We start from the raw sequence: 22,236 nt of genomic DNA on the forward strand, positions 1-22,236 counted from the left end.
GGGCGCTCACACTCAGGGTCATTGGGGCCCCATTGTGCTGGGTGCGGCGTGGACACACAGTGACCAAAATCAGGCCGGCATAGCAGGGGGCTGCAGGTCGGGATTGAGGGGCACTGGTGGAGAAGGGGGGTCAGGCAGCCCCTGCTTTCACTCTGCCCCTGGCCCTGGTGCATTCTGGGTGCATTTGTATTTCCCCGGAGGCCCCTCGACCTCTGCCCAGAGCAAAATTGCCAATCGGGTGCAGGGATGTCACTGCCTCTGGGCTCCAGGACTGGCAGACTCTGTTAATGGTTCATTCGCTTGGGGATAAGAGGCTGGAGCGGCCCCTGAAGGAGAGACAGACAGGGACCTCGCAGCTCCACAGACACCCAGGAACCGCTCCTTCCCCTGGCACGGAGTCACCCCAGGTGAGTGGGAGCCCCAGCCCTGTACGGACAGCAGTGGCATCACATGGCCTTACAGCAGCCTTCTTCTTGTGGGGTATCTGGTGAGCACAGGGGCTGTGCGCAGACTGGTGAGTTATTGTAGGGTCTCTGGTGAGCACGGGGTCCATGCACAGACTGGTGAGATATTGTAGGGTCTCTGGTGAGCACAGGGGCTGCACACAGACTGGTGAGTTATTGTAGGGTCTCTGGTGAGCACGGGGTCCATGCACAGACTGGTGAGTTATTTTAGGGTCTCTGGGGATCACAGGGGCTGGGCACAGACTGGTGAGTTATTGTAGGGTCTCTGGTGAACACGGGGGCCATGCACAGAAGACTGGTGAATTATTGTGGGGTCTCTGATGAGCGCGGGGGCGGCACACAGACTGGTTAGTTACTGTAAGATCTCTGGTGAACACACGGGGGGCTGCGCACAGACGGGTGAGCTATGGTGGGCTCTACACATAGTGTTTGCTATTTTGGCAGGGCTGGGAGCTGGCAGCTTGTCTCTGGGGTTGGGAGACAGTCACAGGGAACTGATGGGTCTCCTGTCCCCGCAGGTGTCCCTCGCAGTGTCCCGCTGGAAGCTGTGAAGGCCCATCCCGGCTAGCGATGCTGATCCTGAGCTGTTCCTCCAAGCTGCGGCTGCTGGAGGGGATGCTACGGCGGGGCCTGCCTGACACGCTGCTGGTGACCAGGACTCGCCCGCCCCCGCAGGGCCGAACCCTCCCACCCTCGGGCTGGGCAGAGAGCAGGGCAAAGTCCCTCATAGACACCTGGTGATGGGGCACATATTGGACTGGGGTGCAATCCCCTGGGTCGGGGGTACCTGGAGGGCTGGCCCGTCCACCTGGTTAGGGGGTAGCAGTTTGGGGGCAGACCCTTTCTCCAGGTTGGGGGGCAGCAGTTCAGGGGCCGCACAGGCTCTCCTAGATCCACAGGGGATGTGCCGTACCCCAGCTTGTCACCAGGCCCCTGGGGGTAACCCCTGTATTGGGCCAGGGACCGAGGTTCCACACAGTTCCACAGGGGCAAGCCCGTGACCTCCACCACTGGGCCTTTGACACCAGCCCTCCCATCTCTCTCCGTGGCTCCCTGCAGCGAATGCAGCCGAGCCAGACGCCTGCAGGAGGCTTGGACCGGGCCCTGCGGTGTGTGTTGGCAGAGACCCCGGCAGCCTTTTCAAAACACAGTAGCGGTTCATTAGTCACCTGGCTATAGACTCCTCAGGTTAGCACAGGGAATCAAAGGTTAAGCCACAGCCCAGCCTGGCCAAGCCTGGGCAATGAGCCAGCCAAGACGTCATGGGCCCCATGGCTGGCTCTGGCTCTGTCCCTTTGTCCTTAGGCCAAGGTGATAGCTGCTGAGACCCCCCCAAAAGCCGGCACTTAGCCCCGTATCCTGACCCTTCGCGGCCGCTGTTCTTCAGCTGGGGGCCTCTCTGCTGCAGAGCCATGAGGGGGAATCTCGCTCGCTCGGTGTGAACGTCCACCCCAGCCTTTGGGGTTTCCATGGTCTCTCCAGATCCTCCTTGCGTGTGTGTAGACTTTATTCCCTTGGTTAATGAGGCTGGTCTCCAGCCGGGCTGTTACATGAGTCACAACCCGTCCCTTCCCTTCACACGCTGCGCAGAGCAGTACAGGACGCAGAGGGAAACTGAGACACACATTTGAATCAGAAAGATACTACAGAAAGCTTCTACTTCATCACACAGGCCCCCTGCCCTGGGTTAGGGGTAGCGGGAGGGCAGGCCCTTCCCCGAGGTTAGAGGTAGCGGTGGAGGAGCCCTCCCCTGGGCCTTCTCCTCACTCACCCCCCTGCCTCCCAAAGTCCAAATCCAGCACCAATGCCTACTGCTCACCCAGCGTAACCGCCAGGACCTGCCCATCCAATCAGAGCACAAGCGGGCTCTGTGCCAGCCAATCTCAATATGGTCAGGGTTTGCGTAAGCCAATGAACATGTGGGCGGCTCCATGGCAGCCAATCACAGTGTGGGACAGCTGGGTGCTAGCCAATCATGGCTCTGAACACCCCCACCCGCCTGGCTCTGAATTTCCTCCTGGTCCTCACCATGGGTGGCCCTGACCACACCCAGCTAAACCATTGACAAAATGGGCCTTTTATATATTTGTATGAATCCTATGTGTGCCTCAGTTTCCCCTGGCTACCAGGTGCGGGAAGCAAACCGTGAGAGGGAACCAGCTGGCTGTGAGAAGCAGCAAAAATGTGAAGAAATGCAGCAAAGGGTAAGTGGGCAAAGGCCCCAGGGATGCTGGATTGCGCAGCGAGCTGGATACTAAATTGTCCGTTTAAGGAGGAGGAGGGGCTGTAGACACCAACCTCAATGCCTTTGAGAAGGTTGTGATTTGGTCCTGGTTGACCCTTCGCACCAGCTCTGCTGTCTCATCCCCATGCTCGGGCCCCCATAGCCATAGAGACGTACAGCCAGATGGACGGCGTTAATACTGGGGACTGGGAACTGTTCCAAAAGGCTCCACTGCTTATGTTTGACCTGACACCTGAGGCTTATATGAAAGGGTTTTGGGGTGTGCAAAAGACCCAGGGTGGGACCTAAATGGAAGCCAGCTGCCGACTGGGAGAAGCCCTCCCGACGGCTCGGATCCCAGTGCAGACACAGGTCTCGGGGCGGGGGGCTGGTAGTCATGGTTCTCCTGGACATGGGCTCTGACCTCCTGCTGAGACTTTCTGTATCACCTTAAGACAAAATCCAGTCCCTGATCCTGCCCCAGCCAAGGGTTTGAACCCCAGGAGCCAGAGGTTCAGACTGGAGGTGTCAGTGAAAAGGCGAATAGCTCGGCCGGCAGGGAGCAGGGTTTTCCCCCCTTGCCCGTAACACTAAGGAAAGGCTGTTGAGCTCAGGACACCTGTCTGTCTGGAAGTTGACCCCTGTATTTGAGTGGGGCAGGGGAACCGTCCAATCTCCATACGGGAGATATGAGTCACACGGGCTCCGGCAGAACTTCCCTCAGGCTGTGGCCAAGGGAGCCAGCTGGCAGCCTGCTCTCCCTGGGGAACAGAGTAAGAGCTGAACCTGGTGGGAACTGAGCCCCCAGCTGAGCATGGGCAGACACGGGCAGGGCATGGCCAAGGTTAAAACCCAGAATCGCCAGCAGGGGGGTCCTGGCCTGGGGTGAGGGCAAGAGGTTAACCCCAGGAGGGGAAATGGATTCCTGGCATACACACAGCCCTGGGGTTGGAACACAACCAGCGTCGGGGAGCCCCCTGCATCACCAGACCCTGGGACACCAGCGCCCCAGAGACACGGCTGGGCTAAGACCAGCCTCGCAGGGGGACACACCCACACTGATCCCCCAATGCTCATGGGGTCACTCCCTACCCCAGCCTAGGGGTCAGGACACCCCAGGGTGCAGCCAAGATGGCCGACACATGGAGGAAGGGGTGGCCACAACCCTTCTCACTCCCTGGCAGATGGGGGGGTGCAGTGGCTGGATCCCATCCCAGTTTCAAACCCAAAGGTTTGCGGGGGGCAAAAGGGTGCTGAGGCTGCATGAAAACTCCCCACTGCCCCCTGCTAGTGTCAGCGAACAGACCTGCCCTAAGCGTGGATGTGAGACTGCTCTGAGCTGGGTATTGGAAAGGGTGAGTTTGATTCGAGCCAGCTGTCAGCATGCTGACCGTGCCTGGTAGGAGAGGGATGGGGAAGATGCTGTGGCTTCTATGGATAGCATTTGGGGGTTCAAACTTCACCAGGACGGTCACTGGTTAAAGTGACCCTGCCCAGTGAAGAGATTAAATAAAGTAGGATTTTTCTGTAATATTTTTACAACACTATACGTGCCTCAGTTTCCCCCATGTGTTGCATGACGACCCAGTTGCAGGGGCAAGGGGGAGGATTAAGTTTACGCTCAGGGCAGGCTAAGAGACATGGGGTGGGTGTCACCTCCCTGTGAGGGTGGAATAAAGGCTCCTTAAGTAACTTGTTGAACTCAACCCAGATCCCCAAGGGGGCCAGAGAGACAAGGCAAGCGCTGCTGACTCCTGGATTTCCCCACCTCTCAGCCGGGAGGCTGAGCAGAGACCCCAGCTCGAAAGCACAGGACTGGGAGGTGGGGGGTGCTGGACAAAGATGGAGGCTCTCACCTGGAGCTGGCCAAGGAGGTCAGATGGAGACAGAGACAGCCTGGAAAGCGTCTTTCACTCCAGCTTGGCTGGGCCCTGGCTGACCGCAATGGACACTGCTTTACCCCCAGTTCTCTCTGCTGACCTAAGGCCGCTCCGTGACTCATAAACCAGCCTGGCTTGACAATGCTGCCGGGTGTCACTGCAAACACAGGCTGGGGTGTCGGAGCCCGCCAAGAGCGTCCAGGTCTCTCCAGGGGTCTGGCTCAGTGGGAGGCACCGGGAAGAGCTCACGGGGGGGAGCAGGAGGGCTTCAGCCCAGAGGCTCCATCTCAGAGGCGGTGGCCTGCCCTGCAGGAAGAGTGGGGCCCCTGGGGGGTGGCACTTTGAGGGCTGCTCCAAGGGGCAGAGTAAAAGCTGGGGCCCAGCACCGATCCTGGGGATCCGGGACATCCCCGGACTCTGACCCCTGTGTCTTGGCAGGTCTACGGCGCTGTGATGCATGTGAACCGCGGGAACCCGGCTGGCCAGGAGGTGCTGGTGGATTCATGGCCAGAGTTCAAAACGGTCCTGACCCGGCCACGCAGAGAAGTGCGGCCTTTGCTGGGTCCCTCCCATCTGCCCCACTCCCCTCGCCGACCGGACGCCATCACTGTCCCTCTCCCATCCCCGCGATGCCATCATTGTCCCGCTCCCCTCCCCGACTTCCTTGCCCCTTTCCCTGCTTTGTGTCATCTCTACCCCTCCCCCTCCTGTCTGCACCACGTCCCCACAGCCTGACTCCCCCTCCTGCTGCCCAGACCCCCCGTCCCATTCTGCCCTCAGCCCCCTGGGTCTGTTCACGGGGCCCTTCCCCCGTCCTCAGTCTCTTACTTGGGGCTCGCTGTGCCCCGCTCCTCCGATGTCGTCCCTGAGGGTCATGGGGGTGGGGGCAGAGGCTGCGCTCACCCCCAGGCAGTGTCCCCGCTGCAGGTGGTGCAGGACCCAAGCGATTATTTCACCAACTTGTACACGACCTTCTACCGGGACGAGGACACCTGCCAGGCCCTGCTGGAGAACAGTCGCGCCGTGGACTGGGGCCAGGCCTTCCAGATACTGGGTGAGCCCCTCCAGCCTCACTCTATCCAGCACCTGACTCATGGGGAGTGGAACCGCTCTCCCCCCCACAGGCCAATAGCCCCAAGGATCCTGCCTGGGCCCCTTCTCCATCCAGACCCGGGATCCTGAATGAACTAAGCTTGAGAACCCCCAGTTGGGTCATGCCGGCCCACAGGGCTCTTGGCCCCTCCCTGCTGCTCTCCCCCAGCGGGCTGGGCCCCCCACGTCCATGGGCACCTTTCAGGGGCCCCTGCTGACAGCGCACGGCTGTCCCTGCAGGGCTGCAGGACGGGGTATACGAGACCATCAGGGACATCGCCAGGGCCAGGGGGCTTGAGATGGAGACGTATCCGTACCGGCTGCTGCTGCACCCAGACCCACCTGCCATGCCCCAGTACCGGTAGGTGCCCCCCAGATATGGGGTGTGTGAGAGAGAATGGGGCAATGTACACAACCAGCCTGTGCTAGATGGAGGGGGGAGCGGGGCTGGGGGAAGGGAAGGACCCCGGGGTGCCAGGCCAGAGGCCTCCATTGCGCCCTAGATCTAGTGGCAATGAGTTCCACAGGCGAACGGTGCTGGCAGAGTGAGGGCATCACCACGGCCCCACACACAGCCCCAGGCCTTGGGCACATGCTGCCAAGGATTTCCCATCCTGCTCAGGGCCCATCCTGCTCAGAGTCAGCCCTAGAGCTTTGCTGGGGGGCAGGGGTAACCCAAACGGGCCAAGGAACCGCTTTGGCCCCAGAATGGGGAGAGCAGGGGGAGGGGCAGCCTGTAACCCTTCAGTATCCTGGGACGGGCAGCCAGGGGTCCTTGACCCCAGAGCCGTCCCCTCTGAGGGAGGGGGGTTCCAAGCACAGAGCCCCCTGGTCCCTCCTTTCCTGTCAGCGGGTAGGTCTCCGGGCAGAGCTTAGCCGAGGCCCATCAACAGCGATGACTCTGCTGGGGCTGGACTGGGCCTTGTCAGACAGCCCCTGTGCTGAGGCCACGGGAGTGTTTCGATCCCCTCCCCTCATGTGCCGGGGCCTTGCTCAATCCCCTACCCCCCAGGGGTCACCTTCCCCCATGTCCTGGGGCCTCTCTTGATCCCCTCCCCCCAGAACTCCCCCTTCTCACTGTGCCAGGTCAGTCCCACTCCAGCCTCCCTCCCCTCCCTGGGGGATACTGGGGAGAGCATTATACGGGCTATAGCCACCCCAGAATTTGCCATAGCCTCCCCACCCAGTGCAAAGGCCAAACGTTACGCAGCAGTAAGGGTGGCAATGCCATACCACGCCACCCGTCGGTCTCGGCTGCTGCTGGCGGCGGCGCTGCCTTCAGAGCTGGGTGGCACACCCCTCCCCCACGGGATACATTCCACGCGCCCCACACCTCAGTTTGAGATTCGGCAACCCTCCCTGCCCCTCTACTTTTCTGTCCAGCCCATCTCAGCCCCAAACCCCAGAGACTGCTGCTGCCGGAGCCTGCGCCTCTCCTATGCCATGTTATACCAGCTCAATTTCTGCTCCCCAGGCTCACTCCCTTGTACCAGATCGACCCCCCCAGCCCCGGGCTCACTGCACCCCACACCCCAAGCTGGGCCAATCTCCCTCTATGCTGAAACCTCCCATGTTTGGTCGCTGCCCGCTCCCCTCCCCTAGACTTACCCCTTCACCTGCCCATGCTGGTTTTATTTCCCCTGCCTCCCCCACGCTGATCCTCCTCCCCCTGCCAGGTCAATCCCCTATCTGCTCACCCCACCCTGCCCCGCCTCTCATCCCCCACTGCCCTGTCTTGCAGGCCTGACAAGGGGCTCAGGCTGGCCCCCGTGTCCCCCGCCCACGCCACGCTGCTCAACGACACCTGGAAGTTTGGGGGGAACACCTGGAGCCTGCGGTACCTGTGCCTCCTGATCCGCCACTTCCCCAGCGCCTGCCTGCTGGGCCCTGAGGGGACCCCCATCTCCTGGTGCCTCACCGACCCAGTGGCTGCCCTGACGCACGGTTACACCCTCCCGGAGCATCGCGGCCAGCACTACCTGAGGTCCGTGGTGGGGATGCTGGCGGCACAGTTGCATGCCCGCGGCTTCCCTGTTTACACCGGGGTGCTGCCCCACAACGAGCCTTCGCTGCACTCCCTGCAACGCCTCGGCTTCCGCATCCTGCCTGGGGTGTTCTACCGGCTGATAGTGAGGCCTGGGTTCACCCAGTCCAGGCCAGCCAGTGCCCTGGACTCGGGCCAGGACCCTGCGCCCAGCTCTGGGGAACGGCGACGCACCCAATAGCACATAGCACGCGGGGAGAGCAGAGGAGGAGAAGGGGACACGGCGTAGGGCCCTGCACCCAGCTCTGGGGGACAGCCACGCTCCAGCAGTACATAGCCCTGGGGGAGGGGAGGAGATGGGGACACAGCCCAGCCATGACCAGGGACCTGCCACGCCAGAGAAGGAAGAAGGATACACATTGACCAGCCACCAAGGGAGCTCAGCTGTTAGCCCTTGGGAAGCCTGGTGGAGGAGACTAGCTCATGCTCCATTATCCCCTGGAGCAGGACAGAGGCTCAGTAGGGGGCGCTCTCGCCAGCAGTCAGGGCTCAGCAGGGGGCGCTCCCCACTCACAGTCCTGCCCCTGTGCCCTGTGCTTTGGGCTCAGCAGGGGGCGCTCTCTCGCTCCCTTCCCCAGGCAGTTTGTTGCTCGGCTGGGGCTGTGGTGGGGGGTCCCCTTTCCAGGAGCTGTGCCTGGTCTTGCCAGAGCTTTGGTGCAAGCTCCTTTGGGTTCCGACCACAGGTCCCAGCTGTGGCCCACCCCTTCCCTCCCCTGTGGTGATAGGGGGCAGGTGCTGGCCTTGCACGGTTGCTCCAGGGCCAGCAGCCAGCTAGAAAGCCAGGCCAGGGCTTGTGTTGATGATGGTGCACTACACGCGGGAGGGGAGCGGCCATAGGACCCCACCGTAGAGCCCTGCTGGGCCCGAACACAGGGCGGAGCATCCGCTCTTCTCCCTTCCCCCCAGAATGGACGTCCTGGGCAGGCAACTTGGGCCTGACTTGCCCCCTGCCAGCCCCAGTGCACAGGCTGCTCCTCCCCGTGTAGCTGGGCCCAGGTGCAGACCCAGTGAGCCGTTGGGTTGTGGGAGAAGACGCCACACACACAGCAGACATGGCAGGTTCTCCTCCCCCTTGCTGGTAGGTCAGTAGCAGTGTGGAGAGGGGGTGGGGCATTCCGGCTCCTTGCAGGCCACAGGGACACGCATACCCTTCCTCTCAGGGGGTGGGACAAAGAGTGAATTTTCTGTAATAGTTTTGATGCCTGTGTGCCTCAGTTTCCCACTGTACTATTCATGTCTGCCCAGTGGGTGCCAAAGAGTTAAAAAGCCTCTCCTGGGGCAGAGCAGGACCAGGAGGGGGAGTGTCACATGGCTGGGGGCAGGAACTGGGCGTTCAGGATCAAAACCAGCCCAGATCAACGGAGGAGGAGTCGGCGTTCGGTGGGACTCAGGAGCTCCCGGCTAGGACTGAAAGAGATGGAGACGGGATCCATGTTTGGCTCTTCAGCAGCTTGGCTGGGTGGGGCCCTGGCCTGTGTCTTCACCTTCACTTCTCTCTGCTCCCCAGGGACCTCCCAGGCCGGGTTCCAGGGGCCCAATAAACCGTGTGCTGTGTGGAAAAGGCTTTGGGATGTCACTGCAAACATCAGTGGGGCTGGGGACACTGGTCCCCAAAGAGCAGCCAGGTCTCTCCAGGGGTCTGTCTCAGTGGGATGTGCCGGGCAGAGCTCGTGGGGTGAAGCAGGGGGGCTGGAGCCGTGTGCTCGGCCCTGGAGGAAGAGAGTCTGGCACGTCACAGGGTTCCTCCAAGGAGTGGTTTAAAAGCTGGGGCCTAGCACTGAGTCTGGGGAGCCACGACAGGGAGCAGCGCTGTGGGTCCCAGCCGGGGGCACCCGGCCAGTGTGGGGTGTCTCCTTCACAGCCTGAACCGACAGCAGAGAAGGGCGGGCACATCTGCAGGCAGACCCGGGGTAGAGCCAGCCCTGCCCCCAGCCAGGGCACAGTCCCACCAGGGCACAGCGCCCTCCCCACCGGCCAGGGAGCTGGGCCCCCACCCCCAGCCAGCCACTGCCTTGCCTCATGACTTCGACCCTCAGACCTGTACACTGTCTCCATTTCCCAAGATTGAATCATTATTTAAAAAACTGTATAGAAATCACCACTCCCCCATCATTCAGTGCATCTGGCCCGGCCCCGGGCCCCTCGCCCAGCTCCGGCCTCAGCGGAGCCGCTTCTCCTCCCACACGTGCAGCACCTTTCCCCGCAGGCACCTTCTGGAAAAACAGGCTGTTCCCTCGGTTCATGTTCCCCTGCATGGAGAGGAGAGGAGAGGGCTGTCAGGGTGGCCTGCCCTGCCCTGCCCTGGGCAGCTTCCCTCTGCCTCTCACCCAGGCCCCAGTCTGCCTGGCCCTTCCCCACCACCAGCCCTCCTAGTCACACAGCAGGGCCAGCGCTTCCCAGCCCTTTTATAACCCCACCCTGAGATGAGTGCCAGGCACGGCTGCCCCACACACGGCGTCGCTGCACTATGGGACTGGGGCGAGGCCGGGATGTACCTCCTTGAGCAGCTGGCTTCAGCAGTCTAACCAGGAGGAGTAGTTGGGTGCATAGGGGGGGAGGCCACCAGCCAGCCTGCAAGAGAGGAGGGGGGAGGAAGTAGCAGTGAGCTGTGTCCCATGTGCCCCGGACACCCCCACCCCCCTCGCATGGGGACTGGGCCACAAGCCCACCGTGCTCCGGCACAGACACAGCCCTGCTCCGAGCCTGCAAACACAGCTCAAGCTGCTCCCCACCACGGCCTCTGCAGCAGCCAGTCGCCTGGGGGGCAGCAGCTGGGTCACCCCCTGCCGGCCACCGCAGCCTGTTCCCAGAACCTCCCTGGCCTCCCCAGCGCCACTTCCTGTCTGAGCCCTTCTGGGCTACGTGGCTTTAACGGGGCCTGAGCCAGGCAGCTCAGTCAGGTCCCAGGATCCCCAGCTGCCCCCTGTCCATTCCCCCCTGGCCAGAGCTTCCTGCCCCTGCCCCCAACACTACAGCGGGGCAGACGGGCACCAGGGGAGCAGCCTTTCTCCTGGGCACAGAGCTGACGCTCCCTAGTGAGATGGCCATGGGCAATACTCCCGAGGGGGTGGGGAGGGCTGATTCAGGAGGGCAGAACTCCCCCCCCACCCCACCAAGTCCCAGCTGTACTGCAGGCGGGAAGGGACCGGCTGTCACACCCGAACAGGCCCGGGTCTATTCTGGGAGGCTGCAACCTGTGATTTCGCTCCTGCCAAGCGTGACATGGGAGGGGAGGCGCTGCAGGGCCAGGGAGCGCAAGAGGCTGCCAAGTGTCTGGGGAAGAGGGGAGCCACAGGAGCCTGCGCGAGGGGCAGGGGGCGAGCTGCGAGCACAGCCAGGACTCGCTCCACGTCAGGATGGGAGGGGGGACAGACGGGGCCGGAGCCCAGGATGGCGGCTCTGCCAGCTGCAGCAGGGAGGGGATGATCTGTCCCCCCATCCCACCCTGCCGCCCAGTCACTAGCCCTAGAGGGATTTCACCGGGGGTGACTGCAGGTGGAGGGTGATTTGTTCCCAGCGCCAGCCCCAGCAGGGCTGCAGCTACCCTGGGGGACGGTGCCTCTCCCTGGCGCGGCTCCTTTCCCTTCCCAGACCCGTGTATGCGCCGATTCCCCGGTCTGACCGTGGCCACATGGGGGCTTTTGCCACTTTCACTCACCGCTCCGGCTCAGCTTCCCTGTGTACACGAGCCCTGGGGGACGGGCTCTAGCACAAAGCAGGTTCAGCACCCCTCAACTCTGGCTAGCCGTGCTCTCCCTCAAACGGTCCAGTCCCTCTTTGAACCCCCCTCAGCTCCCTCCTCTGGCAGTGAGTTCCACAGGCCCCTCACACATTGGCGGAAACTGACTCACGTCAATGGAGGAACTGAGAGGACAATGAGAACCCCAAGGACTGACCAATCAAGATGTAGCGGAAGCACCAGCAGGCTGACCATGTGAACCCAGCATGTGTTTGCTGGGGGAGGATAACGGACCGAGAGGAGTCAAGAGGGGTGATAAGACCGTGGCTCATGGAGACACAGCAGCTCTGCCCTGGGACTGACAGATGGAGACAGCAGCTTGGCTGGGTGGACTGAATGCTGGCCGAGCCCCTGTCTCTCTGCACTGACGTAAGGATGCTCACCTCCTGCAGCCAGGTGACTCATCCTTGTTTTGCACAGGCTGCCCACTGTCGCTGCAGAACCTCACAGGGAGCATCACGGCCTGAAGGGGCCCAGTACAAGTCTCCTGCAGGACTCTGGCTTTGGCTGGATTTGATGCAGGGAGACAGGGATCCCTGGTGCCGAAGGCCCAGTTTCAGAGTTGCCGAGGCCAGAGGCCTGCCCCTGTGGAACTGTGTGGGTCCCTGTGGCTCAGCACACACACTAAAGAGGTTGCTCCCAGGGGACTGGTTACAGGCTGGAGCATAGACCAGACCCTGTAGGTACGTGACAAAGAGTGCCCTTGCCAGAGGGTGGCTACAGATGTGGTGGGGTATCTCAATCAAGAGACCCTGAATCACAGTGCAGGAGGAGGTGGGGCTCTGACAGAGACCCGAACAGCTTGGATTTAGCAAAGAGATACTGGCACATCGCCTTAGGATAGTGATAAACGGGAAAAAATCTGCCTTCCTAACTGATTTGGGACTTTCTGAGCTTAAAGTGTTACCATTTGGGTTAATGAGTGCAGGATCCACCTTTCAAAGGCTTGTGAATCAAGTGGCTGGGTGACAGGACTTTGCTCGTGTCTACATGGAGGATATTGCAGTCTTCAGCAATTCCTTGCCAGAGCATAAGGATCACCTGGGAATGGGGCTGAAGAGACTCAAAGGCGCAGGTCTAAGTGTAAAGGTGTCAAAGTGCAGGATGGGGCATTGAAGATGTAAAACAAATTCTGTCAGGAAAGGCGAAGCCGGACTCTGGCCAGCTGTTTCAATTGTGGACTGACGCATCCAACACAGGCTTGGGAGCGCTGCTGATGCCAGCAGGGGAGGGCACCGAGCAGCATCCCATCCCTTTCTGAGCAGAAAACGGACTCCAAGTGAATGGAATGACGTCGTTATAGAACATGAATGCTCGGCAACTGTGGGTTGTCCGACAGCTAAGATCCTACCTGTTCAACCGGAGGCGCTGGGTACTGACTGACTGCCCCCCTTCAGCGTGGCTACACAGAACCAAAGGCACCAACTCTTGGTTGGTAAGCTGTAGTACAGCCCTCCAAAGGCATGAGATGGAGACTCAACATGTCATGGGGGCAGATGCGCTATCCAGGCAAGAGGGCCCAGAGGAGATGCATTCGGAAGAGCCAGTGGCTAGGTGTGACGAACTGGGCCTGTTCTCACTGTGGTCTGTGAATGCTGACAGGGGATAGTCTGCATTGGAGGATGGGATCTGCCCGAGGGCACATACCTGAGTGTGTAACATGAGAACCCAGGAAGGGGTTGAAGGCCAGGTGACTCCTGAGCCCGGGAAACTGAACAAAGGCTGGGGGAGGGGTCGCTGAAGGCAGAGTGCTGGGAGCGAGCTGGAGAGATGGCTGGGAGACAGAGATGGGTCTGACCCCCCCCCCCTGAAGGGGGGTGGGCGGGAATGCCCTGGGACCCCAAGCTGGACTTAACTGAGGGGGTCCTGTTGTCTGTGCCTGCAAGACCTGTCTTGGACTGTATTCCTGTCATCCAAATAAACCTTCTGCTTTACTGGCTGGCTGAGAGTCATGGTGAATCGCAGGAAGCCGGGGGTGCAGGGCCCTGAGTCCCCCAATACTCCGTGACAACTGGTGGCAGCGGCGGGATCTACTGCACCCCGTGGACGGCGCTTCCTGCAGTAAGTGACTGGGGAGCAGTAAAACGAAGGGGGATTGACGGGGACCAGGCGTGCTGAAGAGTGAGAGAGAGAGACGGTTATTACCCCTGGGAGTGTGTGACCAGCGAGAAGGACTTTTGCAGTAACAGGGTCCCCCGGGGGGATCGCAGCGAGTGGTCCCAGGGGCGGAGGAGTCTGCAGCTCGACCCTGGCAGAGAGGCGGTGACCTCGAGAGGGGCTGGCACACTAGGGGGCCCCCTGGGAACTGTGGGGAGCTGTGAGCACACAGGCCGGTGAGTGGCCAGCAGGAAGATGTATGCCAAGCGGCTTAAGAGCGACCTGGTGGAGCTGTGCAAGCAGAGGCGGCTGCGCATTGGGAGGCTCACCAAAGAACAGCTCATTGCCCGGCTGGAGGAGGAAGATCGCGCGAATGAACTGATCCCTGTGTCTCAGGGAAGCAGCCTGGCAAATGCAGCGCAGGCACCAGTGTCTGTCCCAGCTGGGAGTGGTCAGCCGGCTGCTGAGGGCTTCCCGAGACCCCTCCTTCCTATGCCTAGGGGAAGGGTGGGGAGGAGCCCAGCAAATACCGAAGGCGCCGTGACCCCCCCGGCCAGCAGGGGATCCCCCCGGCAAAGCCTGCCGGCCAGCAGAGGATCCTCCCAGCGACGTTCGGCATCCGTGGAGCGGAATTGGCTGGAATGGGAGAAAGAGCTAAAACTGAGAGAGCTGGAGGATCGTGAACGACAGAGACAGCATGAACGGGAGGAGAAAGAGAGACAGAGACAGGAGAATGAGAGACAGCGTCAGCATGAAGAGAGACAGAGACAGGAGAATGAGAGACAGCGTCAGCATGACCTGGAACTGGCGAGATTGAAGGGCAGCGAACCCCCGGCTGCGGTGAGTGAGGGGGGACCCAGGACTGCACGGAGCTTTGATAAGTGCATCATGGCCCCATACAAGGAGGGGGAGGACATGGATGACTTCCTGGAGGCCTTTGAGACGGCCTGCGAGCTGCACCGGGTTGATCCCGCGGACAGACTCCGGGTCCTTACCCCCTTACTGGACCCCAAAGCCGTGGCATTGTACCGCCAACTGGGAGAGGCAGAGAAAGGGGACTACGAACTATTCAAAAAGGCCCTGCTACGTGAGTTTGGGCTGACTCCTGAAATGTACCGGGAAAGGTTCCGGAGTCAAGATAAAACCCCTGAGATCTCATATCTGCAACTAGCCGCCCGCATGGAAAGATACGCCAGCAAGTGGGCTGGTGGGGCCCAGACGAAGGAGGACCTGATTAAACTGCTGGTACTGGAGCAACTGTATGAGCGGTGCCCATCCGACCTGAGGCTGTGGTTGGTGGACAGAAAGCCAGAGAACCCGCGACATGCCGGGCAGCTGGCCGATGAGTTTGTAAAGAGCCGGTCAGGAGATAAAAGGGAGGAGTCCCAAAGGAACAGTCCCACCACAACGCAGAGAGAGAGTCACCATGGGACCTCCCCATGGGAAAATACAGAAAAAACCCATCAGAGGGGAGCATCCGGCATCAGGACCATCCGACCTACTCAAGGGGACCCATGGGACATGGGCTGCTACCACTGTGGCCAAAAGGGCCACATACGGGCCCAGTGCCCTAGGCTCAGGGACAGACTGAGCAGACCGAACCCACAGAGGGTTGACTGGGTAGAGACCCAGCCCGGCGAAAGGCAGCATTCCCAGGGAAGGGGGGCTGGCAGAGTACCACCTGCTAAGGAGGGAGGAGAGCTCCAGGCCAGCTCCTCTAGGGGGCTGGATGCTCCAGACTCAGGGTTTTTGGTTTATATGGTAGGCGCGGGGCTGTCCCTCCGGAGAGAGTACCTTGTTCCCCTGGAGGTGGATGGGAGGAAGGTCAATGGATACTGGGATACGGGCGCAGAGGTGACGCTGGCCCGGCCCGAGGTGGTGGCCCCAGATCAGGTGGTGCCCAACACCTACCTGACCCTGACGGGGGTGGGCGGAACACCAGTCAAAGTACCCGTGGCAAGGGTACACCTGAAGTGGGGGGCCAAGGAGGGCCCCAAGGATGTGGGGGTACACCCGTATTTGCCCACTGAGGTATTGATGGGGGGGGACCTGGAGAACTGGCCAAGCAACCCCCAAAAGGCACTGGTTGTGACCCTCAGTCAGAGCCGGCGAGGGGCACTGCGCCCTGGCCTTGGGGGGGGGTGCCTTGCCTGAGGCGCAGGACCCTAACCTGGTGGGGAGGGAACGCCCAGGGACACGGCTCAGGGAGGCTGCAGCTTCAGGCCCAGCGGGCGAGGAAGAGCAGGTGGCCATCCCTGTCCCAGCTGCTGAGTTCCAGGCCGAGCTACAGAGAGACCCCTCCTTGCAGAAGATAAGGGACCTAGCCAACCTCAATGCGGTACAGACCATGGGACGAGGTGGCCGGAAAAGGTTCCTGTGGGAGAAGGGGTTCCTGTACCGAGAATGGGCTCCCCCAGGGAAAATGGAGTCAGGGGGGATCAGGAGGCAGCTGGTGGTACCCCAGAAGTATCGCCGCCAGCTTCTGTGCCGGGCCCATGACGTTCCCCTCTCAGGGCACCAGGGAACCTGGCGTACCCAGCAGAGGCTGCTACGGAGCTTTTACTGGCCTGGGGTCTTTGTTACTGTCCGACAGTACTGCGGATCCTGTGACCCCTGTCAGAGGGGGAGGAAGGCCTGGGACAAGGGGAAAACAGCTTTAGGACCCTTGCCCAGCATAGAGGAGCCTTTCCGGAGGGTGGCCAAGGTAAAAAGGGCGGCTCTAAACCAAGAGAGCCCAACGCACAGACCTCCAGACTGGAGCGCTGGGAGAAGACCGCAGCCCAGTTGGAGCCCCAGAGGTATGGGGGTGGGAAAAGGGCACAGGCCGCATAAACCTTCCCACATGCGAACTGCGAGTGCCATCAAGCACCCCCAACCTAAGGGGGGGCGTGAAACTGGAGGGGCCTGGTGTAATTCTCACCAAGGAATGGGAGGGATGCGGGGGCATCCATGGGAACGGGGGTAGGTTCGAACTTCCCCGGGTCACTGGCTAAAGTGACCCTGCTCAGTTCGGTCTCGAAGGGGGGAGAGATGTGACGAACTGGGCCTGTTCTCACTGTGGTCTGTGAATGCTGACAGGGGATAGTCTGCATTGGAGGCTGGGATCTGCCCGAGGGCGCATACCTGAGTGTGTAACATGAGAACCCAGGAAGGGGTTGAAGGCCAGGTGACTCCTGAGCCCGGGAAACTGAACAAAGGCTGGGGGAGGGGTCGCTGAAGGCAGAGTGCTGGGAGCGAGCTGGAGAGATGGCTGGGAGACAGAGATGGCTCTGACCCCCCCCCCCGAAGGGGAGTGGGCGGGAATGCCCTGGGACCCCAAGCTGGACTTAACTGAGGGGGTCCTGTTGTCTGTGCCTGCAAGACCTGTCTTGGACTGTATTCCTGTCATCCAAATAAACCTTCTGCTTTACTGGCTGGCTGAGAGTCATGGTGAATCGCAGGAAGCCGGGGGTGCAGGGCCCTGAGTCCCCCAATACTCCGTGACACTAGGCCTAGGGCGTCAATGCCAGGAGGCAACGGGACACAGATGTGCCCAAACATGCCCAGGCAGGTATGTTACATGTCCAACAACCATTTTCTCACTATTACACTGATGGGGTCTTGTGTGACAGTGACATTCCTCAGGGTACAATCTGGACCGATGGACAGCTGTGTCCCCTCAGCTCTCCAATCTAGGGAGCCTTTTACCCTGCTTCGCTGTGAAAGCAATCACTCCGGGTCTGTTCACACAGGCCTCTAGCATGCAAAATCACTCCCAGATGAATATGAGTGCTTCTAATCAGCCACTCCTGAATTATGTTGCAGAGTGACACTAGCAAACTCCCAGTCCTAGACTTGTCTCCAGAAATATGCGTCTTGTACTGCCCAGCTCTCTCCTTCTGGACAATACAAAGTCATAGAAAGTCCATCATTTCATTAATAGAAAATGATATGCACAAATCTTGATATCTCAAGTGGAGGGTCCCAAACACTTCAATCCAAACACACTGGCGTAGATAAAACAACAAAACAAGTTTATTAACTACAGAGAGAGAGAGAGATTTTAAGTGATTACAAGTAATGAGGCATAAAAGTCAGAATCGGTTACAAAGAAATAAAAGTTAAAATGCAGACGAATACCTAACTTTACAAGCTAAGTGAACTTAAAGCAAATGGATTTCTCTTGCCATGTATTTACAACTGTCTGGCTGGATTCTTTCAGCCAGGACGACTCCCCCAGTTCAGTGATGCTTCCTTTGTCTTTCAAACGTTGTTGATGCCATGAGGAGAGATGAGGAGAGAGAGAGGTAATTTGGGGCGTCTGTTCCTCATTTTTACACCTTTAGCTCCTCTTTGAGAATCACCTCCAGCTGGGGTTCAGGCACCAGCGAGTCTGTTTGCCAAGATGTAAATTTCTCACCCACATCCTTCTTCCTGTCAAAGAATGGCCGCTTAACTTAGTGATATAGTCCAGTTGATTTTGTTGACACCTGACTGACATGTCAATTTCCCTGTTTATCTCTGAAGAACTGATTTGGGCTGCTTCCCCAGATTTGAAATATGCCTTAGTAACATTGTAACCAAGCCTTTTGTGGGTCACAACTGAGACACCAAATTCAGGACTAACTGCTAAGAAATAGGGCAGATACGCCCCAAAGCTGTCAGCTATTCTCTCATGAGATATACCAAACCAGCAACAAAAGTCAATTGCTGTTTCACCACACTGGCTAACAAGAAGTCAGAATAGCAGTTTCTTTAAGCATTCCAGTCCTTGTATCGCCGCCAAGAACACTAGACTTATAGATGAGTGATTCTTTAAACCCAATTTAATCAAATAACAAGTTCTTCCGATCCAAAGGACCATGCCCAGGTCAATATACAACTCAGATCTTACTCAAAAATCACACTGTTGCCAGTCCTTTAGTATCTGAAATCTAAAGGTATATTCAAAGAAAGAAAGAAAGAAAGAAAATGGTGAGAGTTAAAATTGGTTCAAGGAATCAAATAAGTACAATAACTGCAAAGTTCTTGGTTCAGGCTTGTAGCAGTGATGGAATAAACTGCTGGCTTGATAAGTCTCTGGTTACTTCCAAATCATTGGAAGGACCTCAGTCCCTTGTGTAAGCGGGGGAATGGTCCCGCTATTGTGGGGAAATTTCCTGACTTCTGCACTACCCCGGTGAGGTGGGCTAGCGAAAGGATCTGAGTCCCCGCTCCCACTTCCTTTACCCAGAGGCCTCCCTGCCCTTGAGGGTTCCCCTTCCACTCTCCTGTCTGGCTGAGTCCTCGTAACCCCAACAAGGCTGGGCCCAGGATTCCTGGGGGGCTCGACCCCCAACCCTGCTGTGGTCACCTAGGACAGGGGCTAGGGTGTCCCCACTCCGGGGTACTCTCTCCGCACTGGGCACCTCCCTGACCCACTGATTATTCCATACAATTTAAAGCAAATACAAGTTGTTTAATTAACAATTAATCTAAAGAAAAGAACAAGGAAAAATGGGAAAGGTTAAAGGAAAACACATCACCCCGCTCTGTGGCAGGGAACATCACAACCAGTGTCTCTGGAATGTCAGGGCAGGTCACAGTCTGCTTCTTGTAGGTCCCAGGCCTCCTTCTCAGGCCCAGGCGGTGCTGCAGAGACGTTGCGGGTTGGACACTTGCAATGGTGGTGGCCACACACCTCCGGGCTTTGAGTGGTGGGACCCTTCTTCCCAGCGTCAGCCCCCCGTAGGGTTAAGTTCCCCCTCCCGGTCTGGCCTGCAAGGGCCCTTGTCTGGGGGTGTCTTTCTGTGCTGGGCCCTTTGCCCAGGTTCCCCCTTGGCTGGCCCCACTTGCTCACCACACCTGGCTCTGTGGCTGCAGCTCTGCTCCCAGCACAGGATCTGCTCTCCCTGGGCTGCGTCTCTGGCTCTGTGGCTGCAGCTCCACTCCCAGCACAGGATCTGCTCTCCCCGGGCTGCGTCTCTGGCTCTGTGGCTGCAGCTCTGCTCCCAGCACAGGATCTGCTCTCCCTGGGCTGCGTCTCTGGCTCTGTGGCTGCAGCTCTGCTCCCAGCACAGGATCTGCTCTCCCTGGGCTGCGTCTCTGGCTCTGCGGCTGCAGCTCTGCTCCCAGCACAGGATCTGCTCTCCCTGGGCTGCGTCTCTGGCTCTGGCTCTGGCACGGTTCTGCTCTCCAGCTCAGCTTGGGCCCCTGCTCTCTCCTTAGCTCGGCCCCACTCAGTCTCACTCAGGCCATTCCAGTTCACACGGAGGACGGGACCCCCTCTGGCCTCCTGACTCCCTGATTAGCCTGCCCGCCCTGTCAATCAGGCTGATCTGGAGCATTGGCCTCTCCCCATGGTTCCTGGGGACTGTCAGTCTCAGGCTCCTGATTTGCCCTCGACCCTTCCCCTTTTAGTGCTGGGAGCTAGCAACCAAAACACCCCCACTGAATGTTAGTAAGGGGGCAACAGTCCCCTTACATTTGGTTAGATGCTCCCATTAGTACAAGTCCTTAGTCCAGAGTTTTGAGCTGGAAAGAGGCAAAATGGAGGTGTTTCCAGGGCCTTTTATAGCTTCTGCCATGTGGAGGGAAACCCATTGTTTCAAACAAAGCCCTCAGCACAGCTAGTAGAAAATTAAAAGATGGGGTCTGGAATGATATGGGCAAGTCACATGTCCAGGCAGAATGTTGATTAGGCACAGCAGGAAATCATTACCTATACCCAGACAGCACATTTGCAGGACAGTCCATTCAGTGTACATGGTCTCCCATGGTCAACTGTCGGTTAAGTGTTTCTTGATGAGCCACTTAATATGGGTCATTACACATATTGAATCTATTTCCCCATGTTAAGTATCCTCACACCGTCTTGTCAACTGTCTAAAAAGGACCATCTTGTTTATCACTACAAAAGGTTTTTTTTCTCCTGCTGATAATAGCTCATCTTAATTAATTAGCCTCTTAAAGTTGGTATGTCTACTTCCACTTTTTCATGTTCTCTGTATGTATATATATCTTCTTACTATATGTTCCATTCTGTGCATCTGATGAAGCGGGCTGTAGCCCATGAAAGCTTATGCTCAAATAAATTTGTTAGGTTCTAAGATGCCACAAGGACTCTTGTTCTTTTTGTGGATACAGACTAACACGGCTGCTACTCTGAAACCTTAATTTGAATAGTCCCTCCAGGATGTGCAGGCTAAATACCTTGTGGGTGTTACCCCAGGAGCAAACAGTTGAAATCCAGGTATAGAACCAATACTCATAACTTCAAATACAAAAATGATAGGTGCATACAGATAGCATAATCATAATCAGCAAATCATAACCTTTTCATAGACATCTTACATGCCACATTTTGTACAAGAGTTTTTGCAAATATATAACAGTGGTTGCAACAATGATCTATATGGTTATATTTTAATCAGATAACATCACAAACATCATACAGCACAATCTTATAACGTTACCTATAATGTTGCCACACATATTTTACCCTGACAATAATTATCAGCAAATTATGAGTTTTCCTGTGATACCTCACAAGGCATACTGTGTACAAAATTTATCCTAGTCTTGTAAAAGCGGTGAACATTGGGGTACAGTGTGTCACAATGGTCTACCAAGAGCTAAGAACTAGCTGTCGAGCTAGCTGACCATCATGGCTATTGCAAGATGTTTGTACGGGCAACAGTTTACAAGCTATGTAGAATATTGGGTTGCACAACTGTTGAAGGGAGATGTGTCACTTGAGGCGAGGTGGGTCTCAGAGCTAACTCAATCAATACTGAAAATCCGGAACATCCCTGGAGGCAGCACTTTGTTTACTTTCTGGGCCAAGTGGAGACCGGTGATCAGCGCAGGGAGCAGATTCCAGAAAGACAGGGATGGGAACCGCCCCTGTCGCAACTTGCCCCTTTTTACGAGGAGTTTGACCAGGTGCTGGGTGCTGCGCTGCACCCCCAGCACTTCACAACACAACAGCTGCGCCAGCCTGGACAGCGACCTTCTCACCCCTGAACCCAGCACAGTGCCAGCGGGGAGCCAGCAAGCGCTGGATGAGGCGGCACATCCTGGTTCCCTACTCGGAGGGGCTTTCTGATGCCCCCCCCAGAGGGGCTGCCCACCGCAGAACCAGCATCAGAAACACAAGAGGCAGAGGTCGCCCCTGAGCCTGGTCAGTTTCTGGCGGCACATCTGTTATTAATCTAGGAGTGGGAGGGATTTCCAATTTATTACCCAAAGCAGAATGTATTGCAAGCCGCAGGCAGCCGCATGTAGCCAGTAATGGCAGGTTGCTGGCACCACGTGAAATTCAAAACGGAAATTGGGAGCGCAAACAACACTGAAACAAGCATTGAACATTAAACTTGGACTAGAAACTCGCACATTCTTACAGAACTGTGCCTAGGGTTGCCAGTTTGGGTTGGACGTATTCCTGGAAGTTTCATCACATGACATAAAAGATTAATCTTTAATTCCTGGGGGGTTGGCAATCCTAGATGAACTGTGATGGGTCTGGTCACAGAGACCCCCTTGGGAACTGCCACTTGATGTGCTGAGACTACCTCTGAGCCCGTTTTCCCTGCCAGCTTGGGACTCCAGCCCCCTGTCTTGTTGAGCCAGACACGCCAGTCTGCTCCAACACAAACCCAGGGTCTAAACCACATGCCCCTAAGCTGCAGATTTAACTGAAAACAGCTTAAGAAGTGTTCCTGTCTCTAGCACCCAGA

General features: G+C 58.1%; 1 protein-coding gene across 4 annotated transcripts; it reads left to right on the top strand.

Moving 5' to 3' along the window:
• Positions 1 to 373: 373 nt before the first annotated feature.
• On the top strand, positions 374 to 11,045 carry LOC112061588 (glycine N-acyltransferase-like protein 3). Of its 4 annotated transcripts, none has more exons than XM_065591263.1 (6): positions 374 to 514; positions 983 to 1,112; positions 5,007 to 5,114; positions 5,496 to 5,622; positions 5,901 to 6,021; positions 7,402 to 11,043. In XM_065591263.1, exons 2-6 carry the CDS (start codon positions 1,035 to 1,037, stop codon positions 7,883 to 7,885), a joined length of 918 nt encoding a protein of 305 aa, XP_065447335.1. In that variant the 5' UTR covers positions 374 to 514; positions 983 to 1,034; the 3' UTR covers positions 7,886 to 11,043. The 4 variants fall into 4 exon arrangements, with proteins under 4 accessions (XP_065447335.1, XP_065447337.1, XP_065447336.1 ...); XM_065591265.1 differs by having other exon boundaries at positions 391 to 407; XM_065591264.1 differs by lacking the exons at positions 374 to 514; positions 983 to 1,112 and adding an exon at positions 1,159 to 1,314 and having other exon boundaries at positions 7,402 to 11,045.
• Positions 11,046 to 22,236: the final 11,191 nt, after the last annotated feature.

The sequence above is a fragment of the Chrysemys picta genome, chromosome 4 (genome assembly GCF_011386835.1).
Source record: "Chrysemys picta bellii isolate R12L10 chromosome 4, ASM1138683v2, whole genome shotgun sequence".
NCBI lineage: Eukaryota > Metazoa > Chordata > Testudines > Emydidae > Chrysemys > Chrysemys picta.

What these genes read in the sequence shown, in the direction of transcription:
- LOC112061588 (XM_065591262.1), top strand. Translation starts at nt 2,534, where the DNA reads ATGGGCCTTTTATATATTTGTATGAATCCTATGTGTGCCTCAGTTTCC. An exon ending in GTGAAGAAATGCAGCAAAGG is followed by an intron (nt 2,669 to 5,006) that starts GTAAGTGGGCAA and finishes GTGTCTTGGCAG; the next exon opens with GTCTACGGCGCTGTGATGCA. An exon ending in CCTGCCATGCCCCAGTACCG is followed by an intron (nt 6,022 to 7,401) that starts GTAGGTGCCCCC and finishes CCTGTCTTGCAG; the next exon opens with GCCTGACAAGGGGCTCAGGC.